General features: G+C 34.7%; 1 protein-coding gene across 1 annotated transcript in view; it reads left to right on the top strand.

Moving 5' to 3' along the window:
- Window positions 1-22,161, top strand: part of VPS13A (vacuolar protein sorting 13 homolog A) — a 108,401-nt gene extending 86,240 nt beyond the window's left edge. The window contains exons 61-73 of the mRNA XM_017735474.1: window positions 259-372; window positions 1,651-1,762; window positions 1,851-1,963; window positions 2,601-2,714; window positions 3,161-3,236; window positions 3,339-3,502; window positions 3,869-3,914; window positions 4,183-4,306; window positions 5,228-5,342; window positions 15,677-15,762; window positions 16,393-16,516; window positions 17,915-17,989; window positions 19,311-22,161. Of these exons, the coding sequence (XP_017590963.1) occupies window positions 259-372; window positions 1,651-1,762; window positions 1,851-1,963; window positions 2,601-2,714; window positions 3,161-3,236; window positions 3,339-3,502; window positions 3,869-3,914; window positions 4,183-4,306; window positions 5,228-5,342; window positions 15,677-15,762; window positions 16,393-16,516; window positions 17,915-17,989; window positions 19,311-19,361 (1,314 nt within the window). The 3' untranslated portion in view covers window positions 19,362-22,161. The remainder of the gene's footprint in view (window positions 1-258; window positions 373-1,650; window positions 1,763-1,850; window positions 1,964-2,600; window positions 2,715-3,160; window positions 3,237-3,338; window positions 3,503-3,868; window positions 3,915-4,182; window positions 4,307-5,227; window positions 5,343-15,676; window positions 15,763-16,392; window positions 16,517-17,914; window positions 17,990-19,310) is intronic.
- The last annotated feature ends 4,970 nt before the right edge of the window (window positions 22,162-27,131 follow it).

Here is a 27,131-nt window from a genome sequence, read left to right as displayed (position 1 = left end):
TGTGTATCTGGGAATAATATGAAGCTATGAGGTTTTTAATCACTATTACCTGAGACAGATAGTAGACTCTTTCCTTTATCCTCATCTTGTATGCTATGCAAAGAAGGCTTTAAACCTCATTGTATGGGGACAGTGAGAGGAGTTTGTACATAGGAGAGTATAAGTAGTATTAGTCAATGTATTGAGTCAGTGGCAAATGACTAGTAGTTTTATATACTGCAAATTTTGAAGTAATATCTTTTTCAAATGCATTTATAGCTGGAACTTTTCAAAAAGGATGTTGAGTCCCTTCAAGAAGAACTGATGAGTGTGTCATCAATGGATACATCACAAATCAGCTTGTATGAATATTTCCATATCTCTCCAATTAAGGTATTCCTTTTTCACATTACAGACTGAGTTAGCTCTTTGAAAATTTTTGTCTTGTGCAGGATAGTAGGCACTGGAAATAAAGAAAGATTGAAACAGCTGATTAAAAAAAAGCACCAGAAAAGTACTTTCATTGTTACCACTAACTTACTATTGCATTCCTATGACTTTTTTTATAAGTAATTTTTTTTCTTTTTATTATTTAAGAGGTCCTTTTAAAATGCCCTGGTTTGTGTGCACACAGTGTATTGTGGATTGGAGAATGACATAATTTTTAAAAAATGCACACAGTCAGGGTAGGAGATTAATGTGAGCTGACATTACTACAACTGTGATAGGACTTTATAGGCTCTATAACAGTTCTTAAGAGAAACTCCCCTCAATCCCATGGGAAGTAGATCAAAGAATGATTTGAGTTTCACCTCTTTGCAGTGTCTTGTGAGATGTTAGAAATTATATTTGACAAGAAAAATTGCATGGAGGAAACAGGATGGAATAAATGGGCTTGAGGTTTTAGTGAAAGATTAGTCTTTAATGGTTATGAATTATGTGACAATGATTCTGCAAGGTGAACTGTGTATCACTGAAATGAACTATAGTTAAACTCTGTTATAACATAATGAATGGTGTGTGATACTGTCTTCAGAGAGTCAGAAACAGGTATAACTTCCTTTAATCTGATTTTGAAAACTGCTGGATAGATTTGTACCATTTTGTGCTATGAAAGAGCCATTTGAGCAACTTTCCTTGTTCTGTTTTGATTTCTGTGAAACAAATGCTTTATTTCAGGTGTGCACAGGTAGGATTTTTCCTGTATCAGTATTCCAGTAGTTATTTAGCATCTGCAAAACTTGTGTTAGTAATTATTTGTTTTCAGGCTTTTGTGTTACATTCTTGCTTGGACACTGTTCTGTGCTACCATTTTCTGTCTGCTTTCATTTTGGGTATAACTTAGAGAAACGAAATGTTTTAAAAATGACCAAATAACCTAAATTACAGCTAAAAGAATCCAGAGATCTTCTCTGAAAACTTAAGTAAGCAGTTTCAAGTTCTTGTTTTCTTAAAGGTGGTTTAAATTCTTCACTTTGGCTTTAAATGTCAATGGGGGTTTTTTGGCCTACCTTGTGTATTTGTGTACTCTATTACAAAGTCAGACTGGTTTCAGTCAGACTAAAAATGTCCTAACTCAATTTTTAAATCATCTAGAAGATTATAAAGATAGAGATATAATACATCTAAGAACTAACCATGTTATTTTCCAATCTTGTTTTTATCTTTCAGTTACACTTAAGCTTTTCACTCAGTACAGGTGGAGAAGATAGTAACAAAGAAGAAAGAAAGAATGAATTGATACCATTTCAGTCCGTGAATCTCCTGCTGATTTTGTTTTTAAGTAGGTTAAAAATACAAATGCAAAAACCACTCACAAAGATTATACCACTATTACATATGTTAAGTTTTATTTTGCTCTGCATACTAAGGATTTACTTCTTCTCTCTTCTCTTTTTTTAGGTTGGCATTCTTTGAGCTCAGGTATCACTTCAGTACTACACAGCAGCTCCAATCATCAGTTGTAAGGCATTATTCAAAACAGGTGAGAATAAGTAAATGTCAATATTCCAATAAATTTATATTTTGAAAGTGCTACTGTGCACTTTGATTCTATGAAATTAAATAGAATTACTTTCATCTTTGTATCTATGTACAAAGGTTAAATAAACGCATACAAACCAATTACTCATTAATAGAATTTTATTGCCTTGCCAAGTGGCATGGATAACAAAACAGCTTGCTGGAATAGCTAAAGGAACCAAACACGATGGACCTCTGATAGAACATGATTGGCATTAAAATACTAATGCATTTTGTTGGACATTAGTACTATATGAATTATGGTTCCTTCTTGGCTTTTGTGTACTGTTGAAAGTCCTGTGTGGAGAGAATCCAACACAAATACTTTTGCATAAAAGAATTAGTTCTCTTCTATCTGTCTATCATTAATAATAAAGGGTTACTGAAATGCCTTTAAGTACTGTTGTTTCTTGGCTGATGTAGTATGGTTTACTCACTGACTTTTTCATCTTTTTAGTACAACTGCTTCTACTTTTCCACACAATTTTGAGGTTTTTATATTGAACTCATGTTTCTTCACTACTTTAATCTGAGATACTACACTGTTTGTTTTAGTGTAATTTAGGAAATATTTTCACTAATAACTGTTTTTATTTTAGGCTATTAAACAGATGTATGTTCTTATTCTTGGCCTTGATGTGTTGGGTAATCCATTTGGATTCATAAGAGGCTTGTCTGAAGGAGTAGAAGCTTTCTTCTATGAACCTTACCAGGTAAAATTCTCTGCTGCCCTTTTACAAGTAGGTCGATATGCATTGTATTGAAAATCTATATTGATACCTTTTCCGGTTTTAAATTTAGATTTAAAATTGAAAATTTCAAGTGAAAATGCCTGGAAAAATCAAGTGAGATAAAAAGGACAGAGAAATCCATTTAACTTAACTGCCAAAAGGCCGTTTCTTACAGTTCATACCTTAAAATAAATCTTACCATTTTTCTGTTCTCCTTAAAATAAGCAGACTTCAGGGAATTATTTAGTATTCTAAAATAGTCTGTCTTTCTGTCACAGGAGCTTTTGTGGGTGCTTTCACACTTTATCACTCAGTTTCATCCTGTTGTTCTATTTCTTACATATAAATCCCAGTAAAAATATAAGGTTTAAAAATATATAATGCATACTATTCAAAACTCATATGAATGTGTCTTTTTTTTCTCATAGGGAGCCATCCAGGGCCCTGAGGAATTTATAGAAGGGATGGCACTAGGACTTAAAGCACTGGTAGGGGGAGCTGTTGGTAAGTTTTCAGCACTGTAATGGTGGTTTGCCCAATAGTAAACAGTAGAGGTGAGTGTGTGTAAATTGCATTGGAATTTTAATTTGGTTTATGTTCTAATAGGTGGATTAGCAGGAGCTGCCTCGAGAATCACAGGTGCTATGGCGAAAGGAGTAGCTGCAATAACTATGGATGAGGATTACCAGCAAAAAAGGAGAGAAGCCATGAATAAACAACCCACTGGTCTGAGAGAGGGCATCACTCGTGGTGGAAAAGGACTAGTTTCTGTAAGGAGGAAAACAAAAATTAATTAATTTTATGCAGGCAAGAGTAACAGGTGCTTGTTGTATTCAGCAGAGTTGTTGATTTGTAATTTCTTTAGTTAGATTTTTGTTTCTTAATTTTAATTTTGGTTTTGCAGGCATATAGCTACAATTGAGCGACAGTTTTATAGAAAAATACAAGAGGGTAGAAAAGAAGATAGAAACTGTGAAGCAGGTGTCTCTAATTCTGTTAGCTTGTAGTGAATTCTAGAATACTCCCAACACATACATTTTGAGGGTATTCACCAATGAAGTAGAAAGAAAAAAGTTAAAAATGAAAAATGTTATCTTGAAGCATATTTGTAATGTCTGTTTTGTTTATCTTGGTAGGGTTTTGTCAGTGGCATAACAGGCATAGTTACAAAACCAATAAGAGGTAAGTTTGGGTCTTGATGCATTAAATGTTCACACAATAGTAAATTCTTGATATTGGATGAGACATTGTAAATCAGAGTTATAAAACTCTTTGTCAAGATTTTATATTTCTGCTGACTTACAGTTTAAATGTGTTTACATTAACTTTGTGTGGAGACTACATAGTTGTATATCAAGTAAGATTTGTAATTAAATAGTAGCAAAACTTGTTAAGATTTTAATAAAAACTCTTATGTTTTATAATGATTTACTGCTTTTAATGCTTTTAGGAGCTCAGGAAGAAGGAGCAGCTGGTTTTTTCAAAGGTGTTGGAAAAGGCTTAGTGGGAGCAGTAGCTAGGCCCACTGGTGGAATCATAGATATGGCAAGCAGCACATTTCAGGGTATTAAAAAGTAAGTAAAATATGTGTACAGAATACCATATGGCATGAAACAGACAATAGTAGTATTAGTAGTATCTTGTGTCTTTGTATCACTATTATGTTATTTACATAATAAATAGGTGGCTCTTTAACAAAATACATACTTGATATAATTTAAAAAACCACAGACACAAATCTCAGGTATTTCTAGCATTACTGAAAAAACTAGTTTAAAAATCTCAGTGATCAGAATTCCCTCATTTGATGATTTTTAACTTTTACCCCAAATAAGCAGGAAAAAAAGGACTTCTCAGATGAGTTCAAAGTTACTTTATTTATTATTATTACTGTATGAGTTCCAAGACCAGTAGATGATGCCAGTCTCAGAGCTATGTTAAGATTACATTTAAATACCGTGATAATCTCACTTTAATAAATTCATTGCTGAAGATTATCTCACACTGTTATGTGCAGCAAACTAGGAGACCGTGTTTTGAAGAGGCACTTAGTAACATTGAATAAAATTGTTCAGTGGCCCTGAATTCTTAGTGAATTGTATCACTTCTGTTACCATAAGAATGCCAGTCTCTTTTTGTTTTCCTGTGTAAGTTCTTTAGCAGAGAAATGCAAGAAAAATATCAGAGTGAAAGTTCTATATGGTACAGTTGTGTTTAATTTTGAAGTTTTGATGTGCAGCAGTTAGACACTAATTCTTTGCAGGCATGTGCTGCTGTGTGCCATCTAATTTTAATTTGATAATAGTGATTCTCTGAAATAGATTTGTGAGTCTGTTGCTGTTTCATGTAATGTTTGTTCCTGTGCAAAAGTCCATATATGGACAACAACAGTTGTTTTACGAGTCAATTTGTATACAAAATAATTTGATTCCATAGCTAAATATTATAGTTGAGTAGAGATACTGACATGTGTCTTAAATTTTCTGCTTTGTCAGGGTTGCAGATTCATCAGAAGATGTGATAAGCCTGCGCCCACCTCGCTTCTTTGGTGAAGATGGAGTTATTAGACCTTACAGATTAAGAGATGGAACAGGAAGTCAAATGTTACAGGTGAAGAAAATGAAAGATAAATTGACATACATTTAAACTTACACATAGAAATAAATACTTTTGAATTTCCCACTTCCTAAATTCCCATTCACTTCTTACCTAGTGCCTCAGTAGTCAAGAAGTTTCATTTAATTGCTTAGGCATGTAACCACATTGGGGATTTGGCTGCTGTGGTACAACTTTTGAGGAAGACACCATAAAGTATATCAGTATATCTGTAAAAGTTTATGCAAGACATAGAGCATTTTGACAGAAGAAAAAGTTTTATATGTGCAAATGAAAAGTTTTCTGCCTTTAAATTTTATTTTTTTGTGAAAATTGTTGATAAGTACACGTAGTTTTTTCAGCAATTTTATAATACGTAGTTTAAACAGTGACTTTTAAGTCCTAATTTTATGTAAAACAGCATTTTAAAGACACTTATAAATAGTTGTATTTATGTCATACTGAAGCCATTGAAAGAACTTAAACAGTTCTGAAGTGGAATTCTGTTTGCAGGAAGTACATGCTGAACAGCCCTTACTCTTTAATGATTCATCTGCCATTTAAGCAAATTTGACTTAAAAAAATTCCCCTCATAAAGGGAAATAATTTAAGTTGTGACACACACAGCTTTACTGAGTTTCTGGTTTTTCCTCTGTTAGAAATAAAGCTTCTTTCTGGAAATGTTCAACCATAACAAATAAAGTAGTAATTAGCGGTTGCATGAATTTAAACAGAGTTTTAAAAATGCACATGTAAGGATTCACAGTGTGCCATCAAAATGTCATACCAGAATAACATTTCTGGGGAAGTAGGTAAGAATGAAGTAGCCTTTGGAGAGCATTTTATGACTCATTTTGATTATTGCCACAGCTGTTTGTTCCATGTTGAGTTCCACTCTTGTTTCTCTTTCTCCTGCATTTCATTAGTTTCTCATTCATTTTCTGGTAGAAGAGGATTGACCTGTTGGGGGTGCCTTAGCTATATTCACTGTTCCTTTCACTGGTGATGTAGTTCAGCAGACTGTGAAAATGCCTTGATAATAAATAGTGTACCTGTGCCTTTCTTGCAATGAGATGGCTTTAAACTGTGCTCTCCAATTTATAACTGGTGATACAAAGCAGTATTTCCTTAACCAGAGGGTAGTTAGAAGCTACTACTTATGAACAGCGTAAATTTGGTACTAGTCTTTATCCTCTTTTTGGTAAGAAAATAAATTTAAAAACACCTCCTTTTCTGTTTTAAAGTGTATTGCTAAAACAAATGCTGGTAAACGGAGTCAGCTCTAATGAACTGACTTTACATTGCTTTTACTTCTTAAATTTGTACATTTTTGTATTTTGGGTTTTTTTCTGAGAAACTTTTACAAAAATCTGCCATGTAACAGGTAATTCTAATTTCTCTGTATTGTATGGCTGAGTACAGTACCTTCCATTATCCAACTTAAAAAACACTAAGGTGTGGCCTTGTGTAATGCACTTGATATTTTGTGATGGGAGCCACCATTTGAAAGTAGCTAAAACTGAAAAATTGTTAGCTTCATATTAGTTTTTGCTACTGATGATTCTAGGGAGTAATTACTCTTGAAGAAATGTTTTCAAAGCTCCAAGCAGAGTAGACAGTTCTCCCTGTAGACAGTCAAATCAGAAAATAGAGATTTGGATATTTTTTCCCCCAGACAGTAAATTATGCTGTAGGATATTTGGTGTCTTAATCTTAGTTTAACCCTTAAGTATACTAATCTTCTTGGTTTTTAATGTTTGTGGCTCTATAGCTGTTACTTAGTTTTGCATGAGACTCAGTGTATTGCATGTCCAGTATTTGAAACAGTTTGAATAGAATAATATTTTCTTATGTGTAAAAAGATTGTTCTCCCCTTTTGCAATGCTTCTTTGCATACAGGTCTGGTGACAATACTGGTCACTATATTGTAGCTTTTCAACAGATTACAGGATTAGGTTGGAATAAAACTTCTTTTGGTCATTTTGAGATTGTATATGCTGATCAAAGGAAATAGGATATAGGTTATTTTGTGTGCTCATACTGTGCCCTAAACTAGGATGTTGCTTCAGAATTTCTGTTTTCTGTAGTTTTGTTTTGGTTTAATTAACAAACTTGCCAGGCAAACTAGTACTTTTGAACTAATACTTCTGCTTTCTTCTTCCCTTACCATGCTTTCAGAAAAGACAGGCCTACAAAGAGTGGACTATGGCTCACAGTAGTAGTGATGATGATGACAGTTAGGATAATGTGGATTGTAACAGATATACATGGCCTTTGTTGCATTCTTTTGACCTTTAAGTTTTAAATGTTGCTGCTATAATACCCGCTGAGAAATCAGATTTTGTGATACTAAATTCTTACTTTTTAAACTGTGAAAAAACGTGGGGATAATAAGCTGTGTGTTGATGAGTGCTAGACAAACAAGCAAATAATATAATAAAGATAGTCTTACAGATAAAACTGGACGTTAGTAAAATAGTATTGAATAATATGAAGAAATAAGTAATACCATGACTTAAGAGTTTATTTCCAGATGTATTTTTATCAGCTGTGTTTAATGTTTTTGCATTTATATAAGTGTTTAACAGGGTTTATTTACAATTGCTTTAAATGTATTAAGTAAAACTTTACTGAGTTGTACAGTCATTATTGGTGTTAAAATGCTGTTTGACTGTTTTATTCAATTACTATTTCAAAAGTATTTTGTCTGCTTTTCTTCTTAACAATAAACATGCCTAAAGTATATCTAAAATGGATTCATCTGTTCTGTTCCAACATTGTTTCTCCTGTTTCCTGGAACTAGATAGTGTAAGAACACTAAATGGCTTATAAAGGTATTGAAAAATAAAATACATACATTTTGCAAGAAACATTTAACATAAACTTTTGATTTTTCATTTGTTTTACCATAATTTTTAAAATATTTATTATGTGTATCTTTTGATATCCTTAAACATGTGAACTAACAGTTTATTTTGTTTTTTTATTTTGACTATGAAGTGTTTGTTTCATAAATCAGTATCTTTATTTTCATAGCAGCAAAAAAAAAGTAAAAAATCAGCCCTAGAACTAAACTCCATGTAAAAACCACAGACAGGTGTAAAAAATACCAGTAGTTCTTCAAGATGCTGCGTAATAGAAAAAATGGAATATGCAGAAGTATTTAGTTTTTTTATTTACCTAGACATGGGGGTTGAGGGGGAAGTGTCAACACTGGTCCACTACAATTTGGTGTTATAAATTCTACCAAATACCTTTACAAGTTACTGGTTTCTTTAAAAAATATTTATTCTGTATTCACTGAAATGCTTGCACTGTTTTCTCATTCTTTATCATGGTTTGTTACTAAATTCAGATTTTTCTATTGCACTTTAAAGATATCTTGTAATAGATAATTCTGTACCAGTAAGTATTATAATGAGAATTAATTCTTCTGCCAACATCTGGACAGTTGGCATTGCTCTAAAACAATAAGAACTTCTGAAATGTTTGCATATTTAACAAGGTAATGTTATGTCTTTCACTGTCTGTTGGCTTCCACTGATCAAAATTCTGGAGGAAGACCCATTGAAATGTGTTAAGATTGCATATTCTGGCACTATGCATTCAAGAACTGCTGTATAGGCTGATCTTTTGGGACCTGTTGCCTCTACTCTCACAGAGAAAAGGGGGAACAAACTAAATTTGGGAGACGATTTTAGCTGAAATTGCTGATGCTTATGACTGCTACAGGTCATGTGTTGCTGTTTGTTTTGTAATGTTGTCACCTCAAAAGGATGCCTTGCAGAAATAGATGAAAGGCTGTATTGCAGTCTGTTACTGCCTGAAGCATTTTGGGAAGGATTTTGAATGTTTCGGGTACAAATGGATCTCCCATATTTCTTTGAAGAACACAGGAAATCATTTTGATCTTCAGTTCGGGAAAAAGACACATCATGTCGAAAGGTTGAGGAAATTGTTAGGTGTAACATTATGGAAAGGTTACTGTGACAATTAACTTTACTGGTTTTTGAAAATTGAAATAATGTTACCTAACATCATCTTTTTCCTTTGTGCTGTTTTAGTGCAATTTCTTTTTTTATCCTGTGAAATAGTTTTTCTTCCATAATGACCAGTCTTACTAGAAAATGATGTCAATTTTATGAAAAAAACATTTCTTCCTCATTCTAAAACAGCTTTAGAAATGTCACCATTTTTTGACCAAAAATTGACCTACCTTTTAAATTTTTTTAACTTAAAATCCTACAAGTTTATGCGGAACATGGAGGTAAAATTAAACATGAATGGTAGTACTTCTGGGTCAGATATTATTAATTCAAGTTACACTGCAGTATAACAGAGAAGAGTTCTTTCTTTACTTGCTAGATTAAAGGGTTGTAGAATGCTAACTAAAAAAAAAAAGGCCAACAAAAGTAACAGAACTTGCAAGTGGAGTTGGCAGATATGATTATATGCCCTAGAATATTTTGTCTCTTTGGTGGGGTATAGCTCTATTTTTCTATTTTTGAAGTTTGTCTGTTAACAAAAATGATAGTAATTTCGTACAAGTATTTTACATGTCTCTCTTTTGAGTCTAGGCTCCTCTGACTATACATGGAAAAAGAAATAAATTGGATGTGTGGATATGGGGATCTTAGATAACAAAAAACTTTACCATGTGGGATATTAGTACTTAATTTGTCTTTAGGTCATGGAACAAAAAGCTGTGAAAACTAGTAGCATAAACTGATCTTCCTTCAGGATGGAAAAAAACCCCAATCCAAAACTAAAACAAGAACCCCAAAACATGTAGAGATTATTTTTTGAGGGATTTAAAGTAATATAGCAAAAAATAGAGACCATATTTAATTATTTTTTTTCTTCAATTTAAAGTATTTTAACAGTTCAACTTTTGGCTGCATAATTCCCCCATCCCATCCCTTTTTAACTGCTGAATTGAATTTGAAGTCCAGTACTGTCCCTGAAAACTCCAGGTCTAAGTGCTCTTCTTTTGTCTCAGATTGCTAGCTTTTGTGCTGTTGACAAGCTGACAATATGGCTTTTCCCAAGAGTTCAGTTTTACTCTTCTTGTGACTTGCATAAACTTCCTCGTTGCTGAGGTGAATAACTGGCTGTGCTCTTTACCTTTGACATTATCCAGTGCATCCCTTTTGTTCAGGATTCTCTGGTGGTCTGGTTTTCTCAAGATGCTCTGTAGACGTAGGTCAGTGCCAGGGGATACTTTAGACGGTTTCTGGGATCATTTAATGGATTGTTTATACATTAATTTTTATTAGTCATTTCCAGAAGCAATAGACCTGCAAGGTCTTGGTCCTGCAGGGGAATAAAGCTGAAAGACTGGTTTTGTGCTTTTGAAGCTAAGTCATTAGCATTTGTACTGTGCAGTCAGTGGTTCTCTGTGTCAATGTCTACCCAACCTCAAAATATATGCAAAATATTTTTTTATTATTATTTTTAATTTGCTTTTATAACCTGTGAGTTTGTCAGAACACTTACACTGTGTTTAGTATAAAGTTGCTGCACAATTCTGTTGCTTAGAGAAGACAGTCCTTCAAAGCTGTGCTTCAATACCATATCCTATTGCATTGGAGGTGTTCAGCTTTTGGTTTAGCGATTCTTCTTGGTCATGAGCTTCAGATCAGGTAGGATGTTGAAGTGATTTGAACAGGCCTTCGTTCCTTAGTATTCACACTTTGGTTTGCTAGGAAGAACATCTGAGGAGTCGGAAAACTATGTCATGCTAATCCTTTCTCTCTTTCACTCACTGCTCTTGAGCTGGGGTTCAAATCAAAACTTAAACATCCATATCATGAAGTACCCTAAAACTAAGGTTTCACTTCATAAAATTATATTCTTTATGAAGTTCAAATAACTTCATTTTTATTTGAGATTGTCATGACTCTTTCCAGATATTCATGCATGCCATCTAGTTTGCTGGTCCCATTACTAAGTCACAGATGTCATGATCTGTCCTGCTTTGGAAAATCTTGTCTGTCTAGGTTAAAGGAAAAAGCAGGATCCTTACCACTTAAATGTCCAACATTTGGGTACTATTACACAGCCATTGCCCAATCCCAAATAGAAGACATTTTCCATGAAACCAGCTAACGCCAATTGTTGCAGAGGTACATGGAAGCTTGCGTGACTCAGTTTCATTTTAGCTTGATTGTGGTTGAGGCTTAAAGACAGTATTCTTCCATTTCCCTGGTAATGCAGTAATCATGCTTCAAATGCTATGAATCCAAGAGTTTTGGTTGTATTGGCAGGAAACAGAACATCTAGATGTGATCATCATGAGGAAAGTGTAGATCAATATGATTTCTCCATGTCAGCTGTTCAAATGAATGCTCCTGTGTATTCAGATCAAAAATTGATGAAGGTAATTCTGACAGTCAGCATAGGCAATTTATATTTCTACTGTGAAGTAGGAGTTTTGGGTTTTGAAAGAAAGCTGAGCTGCTGTCCTAATTTTTTGTTTTGCATACTGTGACCTTAGATTTAAATGTTAACCATAACCACAAATTCCTGTTGATTTTAATAAAACCATGTTGGTTTCAGAGTTAGTGTTCAGCATGGCTAAATGGAATCTTGAATACTGACACTAACACATCATGGACATTGCACACTGCTTTGCATTTTGTATAATGACGTTGCACATTAGGATAACTGAAGTGAGGAAGTAGGTAATAAAGGATTATCGGTGGTTATTATTCATAAATGATGAGAGAATTTTGCATGGCGAAAAAAGAATGTTTTATATGTTATTTTTTCTTTTTCACATTCATTCAAACTACATCTGACAAGTCACCTGGGAACTTCTTAGAACTACTAAATGTTTCTATGGGGAAGACGGGATAGGTAATTATACCAGGTTAGCCTGCTGAAATTAGGAATTCTACAGCTTTTGAAAAAGTAACCTTACAATTTGAGCTGAAAGATGCATTCAGGGTTGGAATTTCTAACAGCAGTGGATTGCCTTCAGAACTGACACATTTGGACATAACCAGTTCATAGGGAAATATGCTGGTAATCCAGATGAAAATTAATGTCAACATCAAGAGAGAACAGCAGACTTATAACCACTTTTTAAACAGTAACAGCCTTTTCAGTGTTTTTTTTGCATACTGTTTCATCTGAGATAAGTTCAAAAGGTTATCAAACATTCTGACTTAAGTATCACACATACTAGTATTTTTTAGAACTATTACCAGAAGGATCATAGATTTTAATTTTTGCCTCCACTATTTAACACTGTTTAACTCTGTATCATTTCTAACTTTATCAAAGGCCTCTCTGCTTGCTTCTCATTGCATTAAGAGAGTGTGGTGTGATTAGGAATCTCTCCCAAGTGCAGAGATACCACTTTTAAGACAGTGAGCATATTGGCATATCTCTGCGTTACTGATCACATTTACTGTTAGATTATTGCAGTGACATCTAAGCAATTGTACTATGTAAGAATTTGCAAGGAGGGGGATCTGTTCTTGTATTAATTCATGCATTACAGCTTCTGGAGTGTCCTTTTTAAAATAGATTTGCATATACCTAATCAGGTTATTAAAATGTTTTTAATTTGAAATACAGACACTGTCTTTTAAAAAATTTGTATGTGTTTTCTTACAATGTCGAAACTAACATTGAACAAAGAATGACAGATCCATGTTACCTTTCATAGTTTTGCGTCACCAAACAGTGGTCCAAGTTGCTGTCTTTCTCCAAACAATGGCTACATACTATAGAAGTTTTAAGAACTATTTATGCATCTGTATTGAGTGATCAATTATATGTCATTTTATGTTTGAGTTGTATTAGACATTTCAGTAGCAGTGCAGTAGTGAGCTTGTTATAAGAATTATCAGCAGTATCCCTCTATTATGTATTTCCTAATGAATAGATATAAGTCTAATACTAAAAGGATTAAAGATTGTAAATGAAGGGTAGAAAAATCCAAAGGCAGAAAATTTAAAATTAGTTACTGCTTAGCATTGGCATAGATAAAAGTGTTCCCTTTGTAAATAGCCTGTGCAGCATTTCCCTCTGTTTTATTTCTGAATTAACTCCTGTTGTCTACTATAAAAACAGATAACTTGAGTTTATGATTTTTGACTCATAGCTAGCAATGAGGACTAGTTATCTCAGTGTATGCTACATGCCAACAATGTTTTTGTGCTCCACAAATCACATGTTCGGGAATCTTAGTAGAATGAAACACTTTTTGTATAATTTGGTATACATTTAAATAGTTTTTGTTTAGGGTTGTCATTTGTGCAGTGGTTAAGTACTGTACTTTCATAATAATTTTCACAATTCCCAATTTGTTATCAGTAAGCTGAGTAAGTTACAGCAGGGGACATGACTTCTTGAAAATTAGCTAGCAAGCTAATGAGAAGACAGAAAGAGGTAGCACCCCTCTCCTAAATCTCACTTAAGGGGAATTAATACTTGGATTGAGAGCCTTACTTCAGTGCTATGCAAAGCATAAGAAAGATATCTCCTCCAACATGGGAAATCCTCTCCATCCTAATAAGGCTAAATTGCTAAATGTTTTTACACTATACTTACTTTGAATAGAACAGAGATACTCGTCATTCTGTGTGACATTTATAATTTTGGTCAGTAAGAGATATTTGTGTCATTGTCACAGTGTCTTGCAGTTAAGTGCAGTTATGTGTATTTTTTACCTCTTCTGAACCACCCTTGCTCTTTCCACACGTGTTATTTCTTTTCTTGTCAGCCTTCTCCATTTCCCTGTCTTTCTTTCTAAGCCACTAATGAAAATCCATCAGGGCATAGACCTAGACCAGTAGCCTGACCTGTGGGTCACGTATCCTATCCATGCTGTCCAGAGGCTGTCCATACAGCCTCCTTTGTCTTCTAACCATCCAGTGTATTACGTACTGGAATGTTGTAGAACAGCTACCTTTTAGAGAGGTTTTTTTAGTTATTTACTTATTTAGGTCCAAGCTTCTGTTTAATACAAGAGGCAGGGAGACACATTTCAGAGGCAGAGCAAAGCCTCGATAAAGCTTGCATAAGAAGTTTCCAAAAATTTAAAAAAACAAAGCTTATTTTCCAAGCCCTTAGTTCCTCATTTCTTGCTGAATTCATCCTGCTCCCAACAGTAGCTCTTGCAAAAATAAACGCAAGTAGTGACTTCTGTAAGTAGGCACATGATCAATAGCTGTGATTTTGTACCCTAACCGAGTTGGGGAAAGAGAAATAATTTGAACTTTCTAAGAGCTTTTTGGAAAGCTCTCTTTAGGGTAACCTGCTACTCAAATATTCATGCATTTTAGTCACAAAAGAATTGGTATCTTTGGGGAAGACGTAATTTTTAAAAAGTCTGTTTGGGCAAGTGGAATTATCCACACAGTCAAATTTGTACGGCACACTAATCAGATATCTTCATCATTTTACTGTGGTGGGGAACATGCATTAAATGGTTTGCTTTCCTAATTGTTTTAAGATCTAATCTAGATATTTTTAAAATTTTGGCATACATATATGAAGCTATATGTTTGTAGTTAAAACTTTCTTGATAATTATACTAGTTTATTCTAATCTGGTGTTGCTTCCAAGTTGTAACAGCTGGGAAGCATACAAGCAATCATGTTGCTATTCCCAACCAAGATACAGTAATATTAATTTGACCACTAGTTTAATCACTCAGTGCTCAGAAAGTCAGAAATCCAACGCTTGCCAAGTCATGTGAGAGGTACAGGGCTTCTGTTTTTAAAAAGTTATTAATCTGCCGTCATCAGCATTTAAAATATATTGCTCATTAAAAGTATTCTGCTACAGTATTCACATTAATTATAGGAAATGGTTAAGTTCGTGGGGAAACAAAAGAATATAGAGGAATGCTAAGTATTGCCTCAAGTGTATTATTGTCTCACTGTCTACATGATAATGGTGCTTACATACAGTTAGGTATAGATTTATTCTCTGAGTTAATTAGTCAGTGTTTTGTAGGCAAAGACATAAAGTAGGAAAGGAATTTTTATTTTGTTTGTTGTCTCAGAACTGTATTAGTTAGCAGAAGTTCAGTGTGTACCAAAAGTGTGTAGAAAACTGAGTCCTGAAATTTTTTGAGAAATGATATTGTTCCTTGTCAGTTTTGGTTAGGATTGATTTTTATTTATATAGCTGTATTAACAGCAACCAAGTAGTTATGAACATTAGCTATTACAGATGTTAGTTGTATTCTGACTTTGTGAAAGTAGCCTTTTATTTTGAAGTATGTGCTTTGTTACCATTTATAGTTTTGGAGCATAAGTACCTTTTATGCACAAAATTGGTACATTAATTTACTAGCATATTAAAAGCTATAAAACTTTTATCTCTTTTAGAAAATTGAAAATGGAAGATTTGCAAAACTCAGATATATTGCACATGCTATGGTCAACAGTACTGATCTGTTAATGGTAACAAAAAGGTAAACAGTTTTAACTCTGAATAATATATACTTAAAACAATCATCAAAATGTGCATGCCTTGATGATTGCTGATCAGTAACTGCACTGTCACCATATATGTAGACAAAATAATGGGGAAGGCATGCCTAATGTGCTGTTAATAATCTTTAACAGTGTCATTGTTAGGAGAAGAGTGTTCAGTGTTATTTCTTTCCTATTTAAGAAGGGAAAAGGAGTATTGGTTTTAAGATTTCTTTAGCTGAGAAGGATTTGTTATAAACTGGGTTAGGCTAAAATCAGCTGAACTGTGAGATTCACTTACAATGGTGTATTGAAGGAAAGAGGATAATACAGGAACAGTGAATGTCTAATAGTGGAGTATGAGACATCCTTCTCAAGTATTGCTTGAAGTAGTGTTACAGTTTTGCTATGAATTTTAAATTTAAATTTTAAAAATATTTTAAATGTTAGATTTTCAAAAATCACTCTTTTGGAAAGTGTGCTGTATAGTTAGAGATCATGAGACGAAACCTATTTTGCAATGATGAATGAATTCACTAGAGCAAGTGAATTCATAACTTGCTCTAGTGAATAACTTCTAAATATTTTTATATTAATTTTTAAAACTACTTTTATTTTCTGGTGCCTAGTGGTGTGTTATTTGTGACAAAAGGGACATTTGGACAGCTGACATGTGAATGGCAATATACTTACGATGAATTTACCAAAGAACCATTCATCGTTGATGGTCGAAGATTGCGCATTGAGGCCAAGGTACATTACTCTTACCATGTTTTGTTGTTGTTTTGTATTACTGTTTATAAAATTGAACTTTGAATTTCTGCTCACTCTCCTTTGAGTTCTTGATCTCCTTTGTATTTGAGATGCATTCAGAGAAGGGAGTTAAAATTTGACATGGGTGAACTCCTCAGATAACAAGTCTCTGGCTGTTCTAAGCAGCATGGTGACTTGGTCTTTGCAGATGAAATTATTCCTTGAGCCCCAGGCATTTTTTGTTTGTGTGTACCAGTTCGCAGTGTATTCACAGTCTGGAAAATGGTGATACTACAAAAGGCTCAGAAGATTACAGAATGTTTTTATTATGCTCTCTGGGGCATATAATAAGGTTTTATTGTTGTCAAAAATGACCATAATGACATATATTTTTCTCTTTCAATACAAATTGAAGAATGTTGCTCTTAGTTGCAATTTTTCCTTAAAAAAAAAGAAACCAAACCTTAAAATTCCTTTCCCTGGTAAGATGGCAAAGGACATAAGGAGAAAGATGACCACCAATGGCTATTTACAGAGGCAGTTTCTTAATAAAAAATCTTGAATTCTTATTGAAATGTTAACTGCATTTAGTTTCACTTAATGAATTTGCCTGCTGGTGTTTTTAATAAGCTTCACATGTGTAATTACACATATTGGTTGTCAGGACAGTCTTGACAGTGCACAACGTCATTCAGTTTTTCACTCAGATTATTTGTTTCTATTGCAGAGAGCATGAAAGGCAGAGCCATATTGGTTTGGAATCCTCCAAACTGGATTTCTGACTGCAAGTGAACTTTTACAGGATGAAATAATTCTTAGTGTTTCTGCCATTTTAGACAATGCTGAATAACATATCCATCTTTACCCCTACACAGCAGTCATTTCAGAATCCATTAACATGTCTGCAGTATGCTCTTTATTGAAATCTGTGATTGAAAACTGTATTTTGCAAATAACTCCTTCTGTTTTTCTTTCTGAAGCCTAAGTTGCTGGTTTTGCTACCTAAGTCCACTACTTGCAAGTCAGTGTTGGTGGAATGTCCACTCAAGTAATGACTTGAAGGAGAATTACAAATTAAAACCTTGGAGAGTAATGGATTTTGTTACCATATGTACATTATCTGCCTTCCATTCCTACACACTTTTATAGACCCTTATCCAGGGACTCCATGGTAGAAAGGGGAGTCTGTTATTGCTGGAGTGTTCACTCTACTGTGCTTTCATGCAGAAAATTACCTCTCTCAGGGTATGTGCATGTGATGCAAACATACTCAGATGACTGTTCTTGGTACATGTGGCTGTTTGAACCATTATAGCTGCCTTGCTAGTAAATAGCATCCTATTCTTAAAGCCTGAAGTAACTAACTTCAATTTTAAATTACTGTTTTGTTTTTTTTAGGAACGAGTTAAGTCTGTCTTCCATGCCAAAGAATTTGGAAAAATTATTAATTTTAGAAGTCCAGAGGATGCTAAGGTAAAGTCAAAATACTATTAAAATTATACTGTGGTAAATTTGACTTAAAAAGTGTAACAGAAATACTCTTAACCCGAAACTATGTATATTTAAAATTCAGTATTTCCACATATCCATTACAGAGATGGAAATAGCAATAATCTACTCCATAATGAATTTCAAAAATACTCAGTTCCAACACCAGAATATTACATTTTAATAGAACAAAAATATTTGTAAATCACTCCTAGTTTTGTTCCTGGTGGGGGGCAGGGGTGGGGTGTTACTGCTCTGTTCCTTAAGATACAGTTTTGTTTGAAGAATGAAGAAAATCCTTAAGAAGAATACCAGTAGTTTATTTGATATATGGTATTAATGCTATTGTTATACACATTTTCTGATAACCTTTTCATTTTAACATCACTAGTTTTGACTACAACAGATAGTAGGAACAGTTCAGATCTGCTACCAGAACTATAAGGTAGCTGCCTGTGAAAGTACTGCCTTGTTTTTAACTAGTGTAGCTAGTAATTTTCAGAAAAAATAAACGAGCCTTGTGTATACTTCAGTGGGTGTGGTTCCCTGGGATCATGGTCTGAGACAGCTTGCAAAAGTTGCATTCTCTCATTAGTTTAAATTGCTTTTGTCTTTGTGAGGGTAGTTTCTAGCTGCAGGTACGTGATAGCAGTTAACTCTTACCTCAAAAAGGTAAGGGCCCTGTGCTGAATTTGACTTGCCTGTAATCTTTGGAGGTACTGAGGTTTTCTGGTTTTACTTTTTGGCTCTGGTGGAACAGGGGTGGGCAGAGCTGAGGTCCCTTAGTCTCTGTGGGAAAAGAATCCTGTCTAAGCCCCAGCTAAATCAGGAACAATTCCAAAAGTGAAATTAGTACATCATATTACGTATACCACAAGTCTTAAGTAAGGAAAAGATTATTTATTTTCTAAATAATTTATCACATTGCTGCAACCTGTTACTGTCTTCTGTCTGTTGTGATCCTTGCTTCTCTGTTGTCATCTGTCTAGAGTTGTAGACTAAAGCAGAGCCAGGAGAGGGGTTAAATGTTGTCTTCTTTTTTTTTAAAATCTTACTCCTTGAAGTACAGACCAGGAAACAAGTTTAATTAGACGTGGTATCAAATGTCAGATATTGGTGCATGAATGGCTCCATTTTCATGTTAGAAAGCCAGGGGTTTATAATCTATGGAAGTATTTTTAACACAGTGTTAAAACTTGGTTAGGAAGAGAGCAGACAGTAGTGACAAAAACCAGTGTAGTTTTCAGCTGCTTTGTCTGTTTTGTACCACAGAAAGATTATTATTGTTACTTTTTTCTTCACACAGTGGATCCTTTCCAAACTAGAAGAAGTAAGAGAGAATCAGCCAAAATTGTAATGAATGGAGAAGCACCAAGATATGAAGAACACTGAACAGCTACCTTTTAATTCCTCTTTCACAAGCAGAACTGTTTGAATATCAGCAACAAAAGCAAAGACAGGAGGGAGGGAAGATTTATCCAGTTGCTTATTATGGTCACAATGGTCTGTATCAGAAAAGTAGATGATGTTAGCTTAAAAAATTATGTAATGATAAAAAAAATTCTGCCAAATTTGGTCTTGGTTTGCTTGATTTTTTAATGTAAGAACTTCAGATTTCATTTTTTATATAAGCAGTATAAAGTGAGTTTGTCTTAACCTTTGATACTGAAATTGAACTCTGGAATAATTATTATGATACTATTCAGAGCAAATCTTGCAGTTTTGATTTGATGGTGAAAATCAATACTTTATGTCTTAGTTTTAATATGACTTGAGGCTGTGTTGAAATACAAATTTCTTTGTCAAAGGAAATTTTAACTTAATCACTAGTGTTACAACTCGAAATACAAGGAGGAGGCTACTGATCAGAGAATTTGAATTTAGATCACAAGTGTCTGCTTAGTTGACAATACTAGGTTTTTTTGTAAATGAGTGGACCAGATCACAATTACAGATACAGTACAGTATTGCTTTTAGTGTAAACTTTTTTATATCCTACTCGAGGAAATGTTGCAGCACCTCAATCAATTATTACAGAAAATATAACAGTTTACAAAAATGTGTATTGGGGAGAATTAACTCTGCACAAAAAATATTAATAAAAGCCTATTATTTTGAATAGAAGTTAGGAACAGTCTTGCAACTCAAGAAGGAGTTTATGGGGTTATAAGTGCACTGTTGCATACCAAAAACAAATGCCTTGAATTACACAATATTGTGTGCTAAGCAAGTGACTGGTGAAGTCAAATTTATATTAAATAATAAATATAATGTCACAGTTGCTTTTGTTAAATTTTCTTACCTAATGGAACTTTTTTGTTTCATACCCAGACAGCAACATTTTATTAGCTTGAATGTCTGCAATTCTGTTTATTTCTTAGATGTAGTACTCATAGTATTGTTAATTGGCTGTTTACTGCAGTTGATACAAAAAATACATGAAACACATGTACTTTTTTACACATGAAATACAGTGTTATATGAAGGTTTCCATAAATTCGCATATCAAAGTCTTCAAAATATCTTGTACATATAGAAAGTACCTACTGCCAAAATGTGATTTCCAAACAATAGTTTGGAATACTCATAGCTACAGGATAGAATTCTAACATTGCTGGTGATGCTTGAAATATCCAAATTGTTCCATTACTGTAAAATGTGAAACAACTAGCATGTAACCTATAGTTGAAGATATTTAATTTACTGTAAGTCTTGCCATTGGTGTTGAGTAACCATTTAGTGGGTTACAAAATACATGTAATCTTGCAATTTTCCCCATAAACTGTAAATGGAATCAAAATATTTTAAGGGGATTCCAAAATATTACAATGATGGTGTTACTCCACTCATTTTGTACACCAAGTACATATCAAGAGTATTAACTCAGGTTGTATCATGCCAAACTTTCATACTTTGCCTTAGATAAGTAGTGGTTTTAGGTGCACTGAGTACCATTCTTTATCTGTCACTTGTTTTTCATCTGTCATTTCTGTCTTAGGCATGATAGTTCATTTAATATCCTCATAATGTTCTTGACAAGTATGTGGTCTCCTCTCCATCCCCAGCATTTACGGAGTACCTGCTGCAAATTTCATTTACAATACCTCTTGTGTGTGTACTTTGTACATTCCCATTTGTGTGTAGCTTTTCCATTTACCTGATTCTAAATATTTTTTCTCCACAGAACCTATGTTTTAATTATTTCTTACATTTATTTTGCCAGCGAGCTCTGATTCTCAAATCTCATCTGGCTTTTCAGTAATATTTAAACAATTTAACACTTAATGTTGAAGGATTTATTTTAAATGTGTGTATTTGTGGTTAAGCAGCTCATGTTTTGGAAGGCATAGCAATTCCCCCAGAATGGCATTTTTCCTACAGAGTATAAAATATTTTGGTCTTCTGTGCTAACTAAAAGCCTTAAGACAGGGTCTGAAATGTTCAGAAGTCAATGTGGGACCTCTCTTCCACATCCCTTGTTTCCACTTGTAATGAAAATATGATTTTCTATAGGTCCCTTTTCTAGTCCATAAGTTGTGTCTTTTGACTTTGGCTTTTTTAATAAAGCTTTCTCCATACAGTTATGAAAGAAATTTGCCATTTCTTGGCAAACACCGATTATCTCCTTTAGCTATATATCACCCCGGGAGGAAGAGAAAGGTATTCAGACTTGGGCCATTGTGTAATTTTCTGGATTGCTGCAGATTGTATGAGATGTCTACTCTGCTGTGCCTCATTCCTTATTGCAATATGCATATTTTTTTCAACAAGAAGGCTGAATAGGTATGTTAATTTTTATTGAAAGTGTATATGCAACTAGAAAAGGGGATCTCGATAAAAATTAAAATGTAGGCATTTAGTTCTGCCTACTCTGGTGTTTAAAAGTGTATCTTGGCCTTTACTGAAATGCTAAAGAACAGTTTCTCTTTTATATGACTGTTATGTAAACTTAATACATTTGAGAAATGTCATTTGGGTTTTCAGTTTGCTAAGGGTTACAATTACCTCTAAGAAATTGCAGAAACATTTGTAAGTCTAATTGTTGCACTTCCTTTTTGTTCATCTGCATGGCTTTCATGGCATGGCTCTCTTGGTTTGCACCCCACCCTACCCCCCCCTTCTTAATCTTGAATAAAGTGAAACTGAATTTTATTTGACTGAAATGTGATTATTACGTGTTTTCTTTATATACTGCTTTAATTAATAGAGAGTACCATTACTCAGAATTTTGTAGGTCAAGTCAAATCCTGTTCATGAGAACACGTGGTCAAACTTCTGTTGCAGTCATCTCAGGAAAACAGAATTACAGACTTTAGAATTTACCTTTGGTTTATTGTAAGGACAAGTTTTTAGTAACTGGATTAACATGTATAAGCTTATTTTTAAATTGTTTTTTGGGAGGTGTGGGGCGTTTTTTTGGCTGTTGTTTTTTTGTTGTTTTTTTCTTCTGTTGCTGTATTGAAAAAGACATAATGGTGTTGCCAGATGATAGAATCATGGAACGATTTGGGTTGAAAGGGACCTTACAGATGACCTAGTTCCAACCCCCTGCTCTGGGCAGGGACCCTTTCCACTAGACCAGGTTCCTCAGAGCCCCATCTAAACTGGCCTTGAATGCCTCCAGGGATGGGGCATTCACAACTTCCCTGCGCAACCTGTCCTCACAGGAAAGAATTTCTTCCTGATAGCTTAATGTAAACCTACTCTCTTAATCTGAAGCCATTTTTCCTTGTCCTGTCATTATGTGCTTTTGTCAAAAGTTCCTCTCCAGCTTTCTTGTAGGCCCCCTTCAGGTACAGGAGACTGCTGCATCATCTCCCCAGAATCTTCCTTTCCCAGGCTTAACCTCCTGATTCGTAAAAGAGCTCTGTCTTCATAAAAGAACTGCTCCAGCCCTCAGACCATCTTCCTGGCCTTCCTCTGGACCATCTCCAACAGGTCCGTGTCTTCTATTGAGGGCCACAGAGCTGGCACAGCACTAGAGGTGCAGTCCTGTGAAACTGGAATAGAGGGGCAGAACCCCCTCCCTCTCTCTGCTGGCCACACTGCTTTGGATGCAGCCCAGGATACATTTAAATTTCTGGGCTGTAAGTGCACACAGCTGGGTTGTGTCCAGCTTCTCATCCACCAGAACCTCCAAGTTCTACTCAAGGCTGCTTTCAATGCATTCTCTACCCAGCCTGTACTTGCCCTTAGAATAACTCAATTCTTATGAAATCCTCTTTTTAAAATTTTTTCTCCTCCTCATAAAGATTCTGTATGTATGCCATTAGCTATTTGTTATCTTTAGCATTTTACAAAATTATTCTTACCTGTGCACTTGGGAACTTTCTGCCCAGTATATACTATGTGTATACATATAAACATACATGTATGTATGTATATGCAAGTACATCTATGCATCACCTAGGAGCCGAAGCTTTATGTAATCTGTGCAACTATGATCTTGGTCACAATTTTTTCTTTTGTGACTGCAGGAATCTACAGTTCACTGACCATACACACAAGATTTTATTATGAGGATTTGATTGTCTTCATGGCAAATCTGGAACAAGAATTTTGAATATTCTTGTAATACTTTAAGGGAAGAATAAATTTGTTTTAAGTCTGCTCCAACAAGAAGTAAAAGAATGTCTCATGTAATTTTTTTTTTTTTAACTTGCCATGGTGCATCAAAGTTTGAAACAAATGTGACTGCCAGAACAGGCATGATGGGGTAGAACACTAATAGGCAAAAAGGGGAAAAAATGGAATTATCTTTTTGCTGGATGTCTCCAAGTGGTTTCTTATCTTTGTGCATGTTCACTGCTTATTGCATCGAGCAGATTGAGAACTGGGTGCAGAGGTTTTTCTTGGTAAGTGCCTTCATGTAGGCTTTGATTGTTGGTTTTGAAGTGTGACAATAAAGCAGTCTTGCACTGATGAGTCCTGCAATGGTAACAGTCTCACCATCTGCAAAACTCCTGTTCCAGCAAAGCCAGGCTCCCGCATTCATGGTTCCAGTGTCCTACTCATATAAACAGCAAATCTTGACTCTTAGAGGAAACCTCTAGGAGTTTAAACATATTTTTCTGGAAGTTCCCAAGGGGCTCAAAACTGGATCAAGCAGTCCAAGCATTTGGGCATTTCATATGCTTTCTTCTAATAAATCTGCTGCCCTAGGCAAGTATTTGTGTTGATGTCTTTTCATGTACTGGAATTTTTAAAGTAAAACTCCATTTTCTATAGATTTCATGACAAGAAATGCTTTTGAATTATGCTCTGAGCAACAGTGGTTAATTTAGGACAGTAGGTTTGAGGATTTAGCATGACTTCAGTACTTCTAAAGGAGGGTACAGATGACGTCCTGGGAACATGGCCGATAATCACACAGATGGGCTGTTGTATTCTGTGCCTTCTGCCACCCCCCCTTGGCTGCCTCTCATTCAGCAAGTGGCTCTGTAGGCCTGTGCTTCATCCCAGGGTGTTCTTCACTGTTCCCTCAGCATAGAGAACTGCCAGTCACTAAGTATGGACACAGTGTTATAGGTCAGTGTCCTTCACTTCCTTAAAAACATAAAAGCATTGTTAAGAAGGGGCTTCTCCTGCTTTTTCCAACACTAAAGAAAGAGCAGATGAGTCAAATGTTACAGACTGTTTTCTTCTGGAAACACTACTTTTTCTGTACTGCTGGAAAAAAGGGATCTGTATTGTTTGATATGTGAAACTGCAAACATCTTTTATGAGCAGGGAAAGGTCAGGGTGTGCTTTTCCCAGGACCGAGCTGTGAGAGCTATCACCTGGCGGAATACACAAAAGCACTACTCAAACTAAAAAGTCATTAGAACTTTATTTTTTTCTGTGCTGCACAGAAATTGCTATTTTATGCTGATAGTAAAAAACTATTGCTATATTATTTTCTCTTAGAAAAATGGCATTTTCATGTATTTAAATATAGGAGAACATCAGCACATCTTTTGAGCTTAGTTACCAGTATTAAGAGGCTGTTCTACTAACATGCTGTACTTACCAGTGTTGCTGGGTGAGCTGATCGAGTGCCAGTAACCTCTGCAAGTTTTGCATGGTAAGAACAGCTTTGAAAATGGCCCTCGTGCCTTAATTGTTTTGTCTGAGAACTGTTGACCCAGTGAAGGAGAGCTGACTGTGCTATTAGTGGTGTTGACTTCTTTAGTGGAGAGGTTTGTAGTTGGGCAGAAATTGTAGCAGGTAGGAAAATGGCTGGAAATCTTCTAAAGAGCTCTCTAAGCTGTAGAAAACCACCCATGAAGCTTAATGGCAGGGGAAATGCAAAGTGCAAATAGCAAGTTATGTTAGTGACTTGGAGGAGTTTAAGGCCTAGTTTATCACAGGTTAATATTTCAGCTCCCATGAAAGTGAATGCTGGGAACATTTGTTAAATGCCTTGCTCTTTGAGAAAGTATTTTTGTAAAGCATTTGTACAAAAACATAATGATGCACAAGATTCACCAGTGATTAGTATTTTGTAATTATTTTTTGAATGTCCTAGGACTTGGTCTATCAAGGCTACAGAGAGCTACTTCTATAAAGTGTAATAGGCTTACCCTAGTCTTTCAACTGCACTGCTCAAAACAAAAGTATAAAAATTTCTAGCATCCTAAAAACCCCTAACTTGTTATTTTTGAGGCATTACTGTTTAATATTTTATAACCTGTGATTGTAAATGCTGAATTTAAAAAAAAAATCTTAAGAATATACTAGCTGGACAGCAGTGTAGCTATGTAAATTCTTCTAAATACACCTGATTCTTACAGCTGTCAACAAATAACTCACAGACAAATCTGAGATGCGAAATACGAACACAATATTTTAAATGTATAACTTAAAAAGTAAACTTTAATTCTTTAAAATTATTTTAATCCATATTTCTTCAGTAAATATAAATCCCCCTTCCATTTCTGTAAACGGTATTTAAAAAGATGCCTTTTTTTTGATCAACGCAGGCTGTGTTATGAGCAAGCCACACTTTGTGGCTGCAACCATGTTTTTCCTTTGAAACAGGTTAAACTCCCTCAGGTTTAATGGCCTTGACAACAGCAAAGACAAAATTAGTATTTTCTGTCTGTGGCATGAGTGAAGTGGGAAAGATTATCTTCTTGTCTGGATTCTGATCCTGATACAGGTCCAAAATTAAGTCTCTGACAGCTTTGACATCTTGTTTTAGTCCAAAGCGGAAATTGTGGTTTTGAATAGTTAAAAGATACAGATTAAGGAAGAAAAACTTGGACAGTATCGAAACAGTCTAATTTTGTATTTAAATGTCAAATCACCATAAAGACATAGTCCCTTGTTAGCTTTTTCTCATTCATATGTTAGTGGAACAAAGGCTGTTTCTAAAATGTGTGGAGTATGCTTTTTTCAACGGTAAACCTTACAGGTCAAAGTAATTTTTTCCAAAAGCCTACTGAAATTATCCAGCATATGTTAATATGCTACACTGTCATAGTTTGTCAAAGGCCATGAGAGAAATTAAGTTTTCTAAAACACACAGCATAAATAGGATTCTCTTTGGCCAAGAAGGGAACATGTGTTTTCTCTATAGCTAATAAATTAATACAATATTTTTAATTTCTGATTGTAGGATTCAACATAGAATCATAGAATCATTTAGGTTGGAAAAGACCTTCAAGATCATTGAATCCAACCTTTGACTGATCATCACCTTGTCGACTAGAGCATGCCACATCCAGTTGTTTCTTGGAACACCTCCAGGGATGGTGACTCCACCCACCACCTCCCTGCTGCTGAAGCTCCCCTGGTGTATGTTGAGGCTTGATACATGTCTTGCAGAATATAATCCTGTATTAAGTAATAGAATATATGTTCTTAGTGATGTAAAGCATCAGTAACATTTGTTAAGGGAAGTTATTCAGGCTGCTTTTATAACTTTCACCTTTTCTCTCAAGTCCACTGAACATAATTTTTCTTTTAATTATTTCTATTACTTGGCAGGAAGAATAGAAGCATCCACTATTGCGACCCTTAGCTTTTTTTGTTACCCCTCCTCCTTCTCTCAGTGTCTTCAGCTTGCTTCCATAACTTTATGCAACTGGAAGCTGCAAACATACTTCAGGGCTTTAGCATATCTACTAGGGCCTTCTCTTCCAAA

The sequence above is a fragment of the Corvus brachyrhynchos genome, unplaced genomic scaffold (assembly GCF_000691975.1).
Source record: "Corvus brachyrhynchos isolate BGI_N302 unplaced genomic scaffold, ASM69197v1 scaffold325, whole genome shotgun sequence".
NCBI classification, from domain to species: domain Eukaryota; kingdom Metazoa; phylum Chordata; class Aves; order Passeriformes; family Corvidae; genus Corvus; species Corvus brachyrhynchos.
This window is presented reverse-complemented; position numbering and strand designations above follow the sequence as displayed.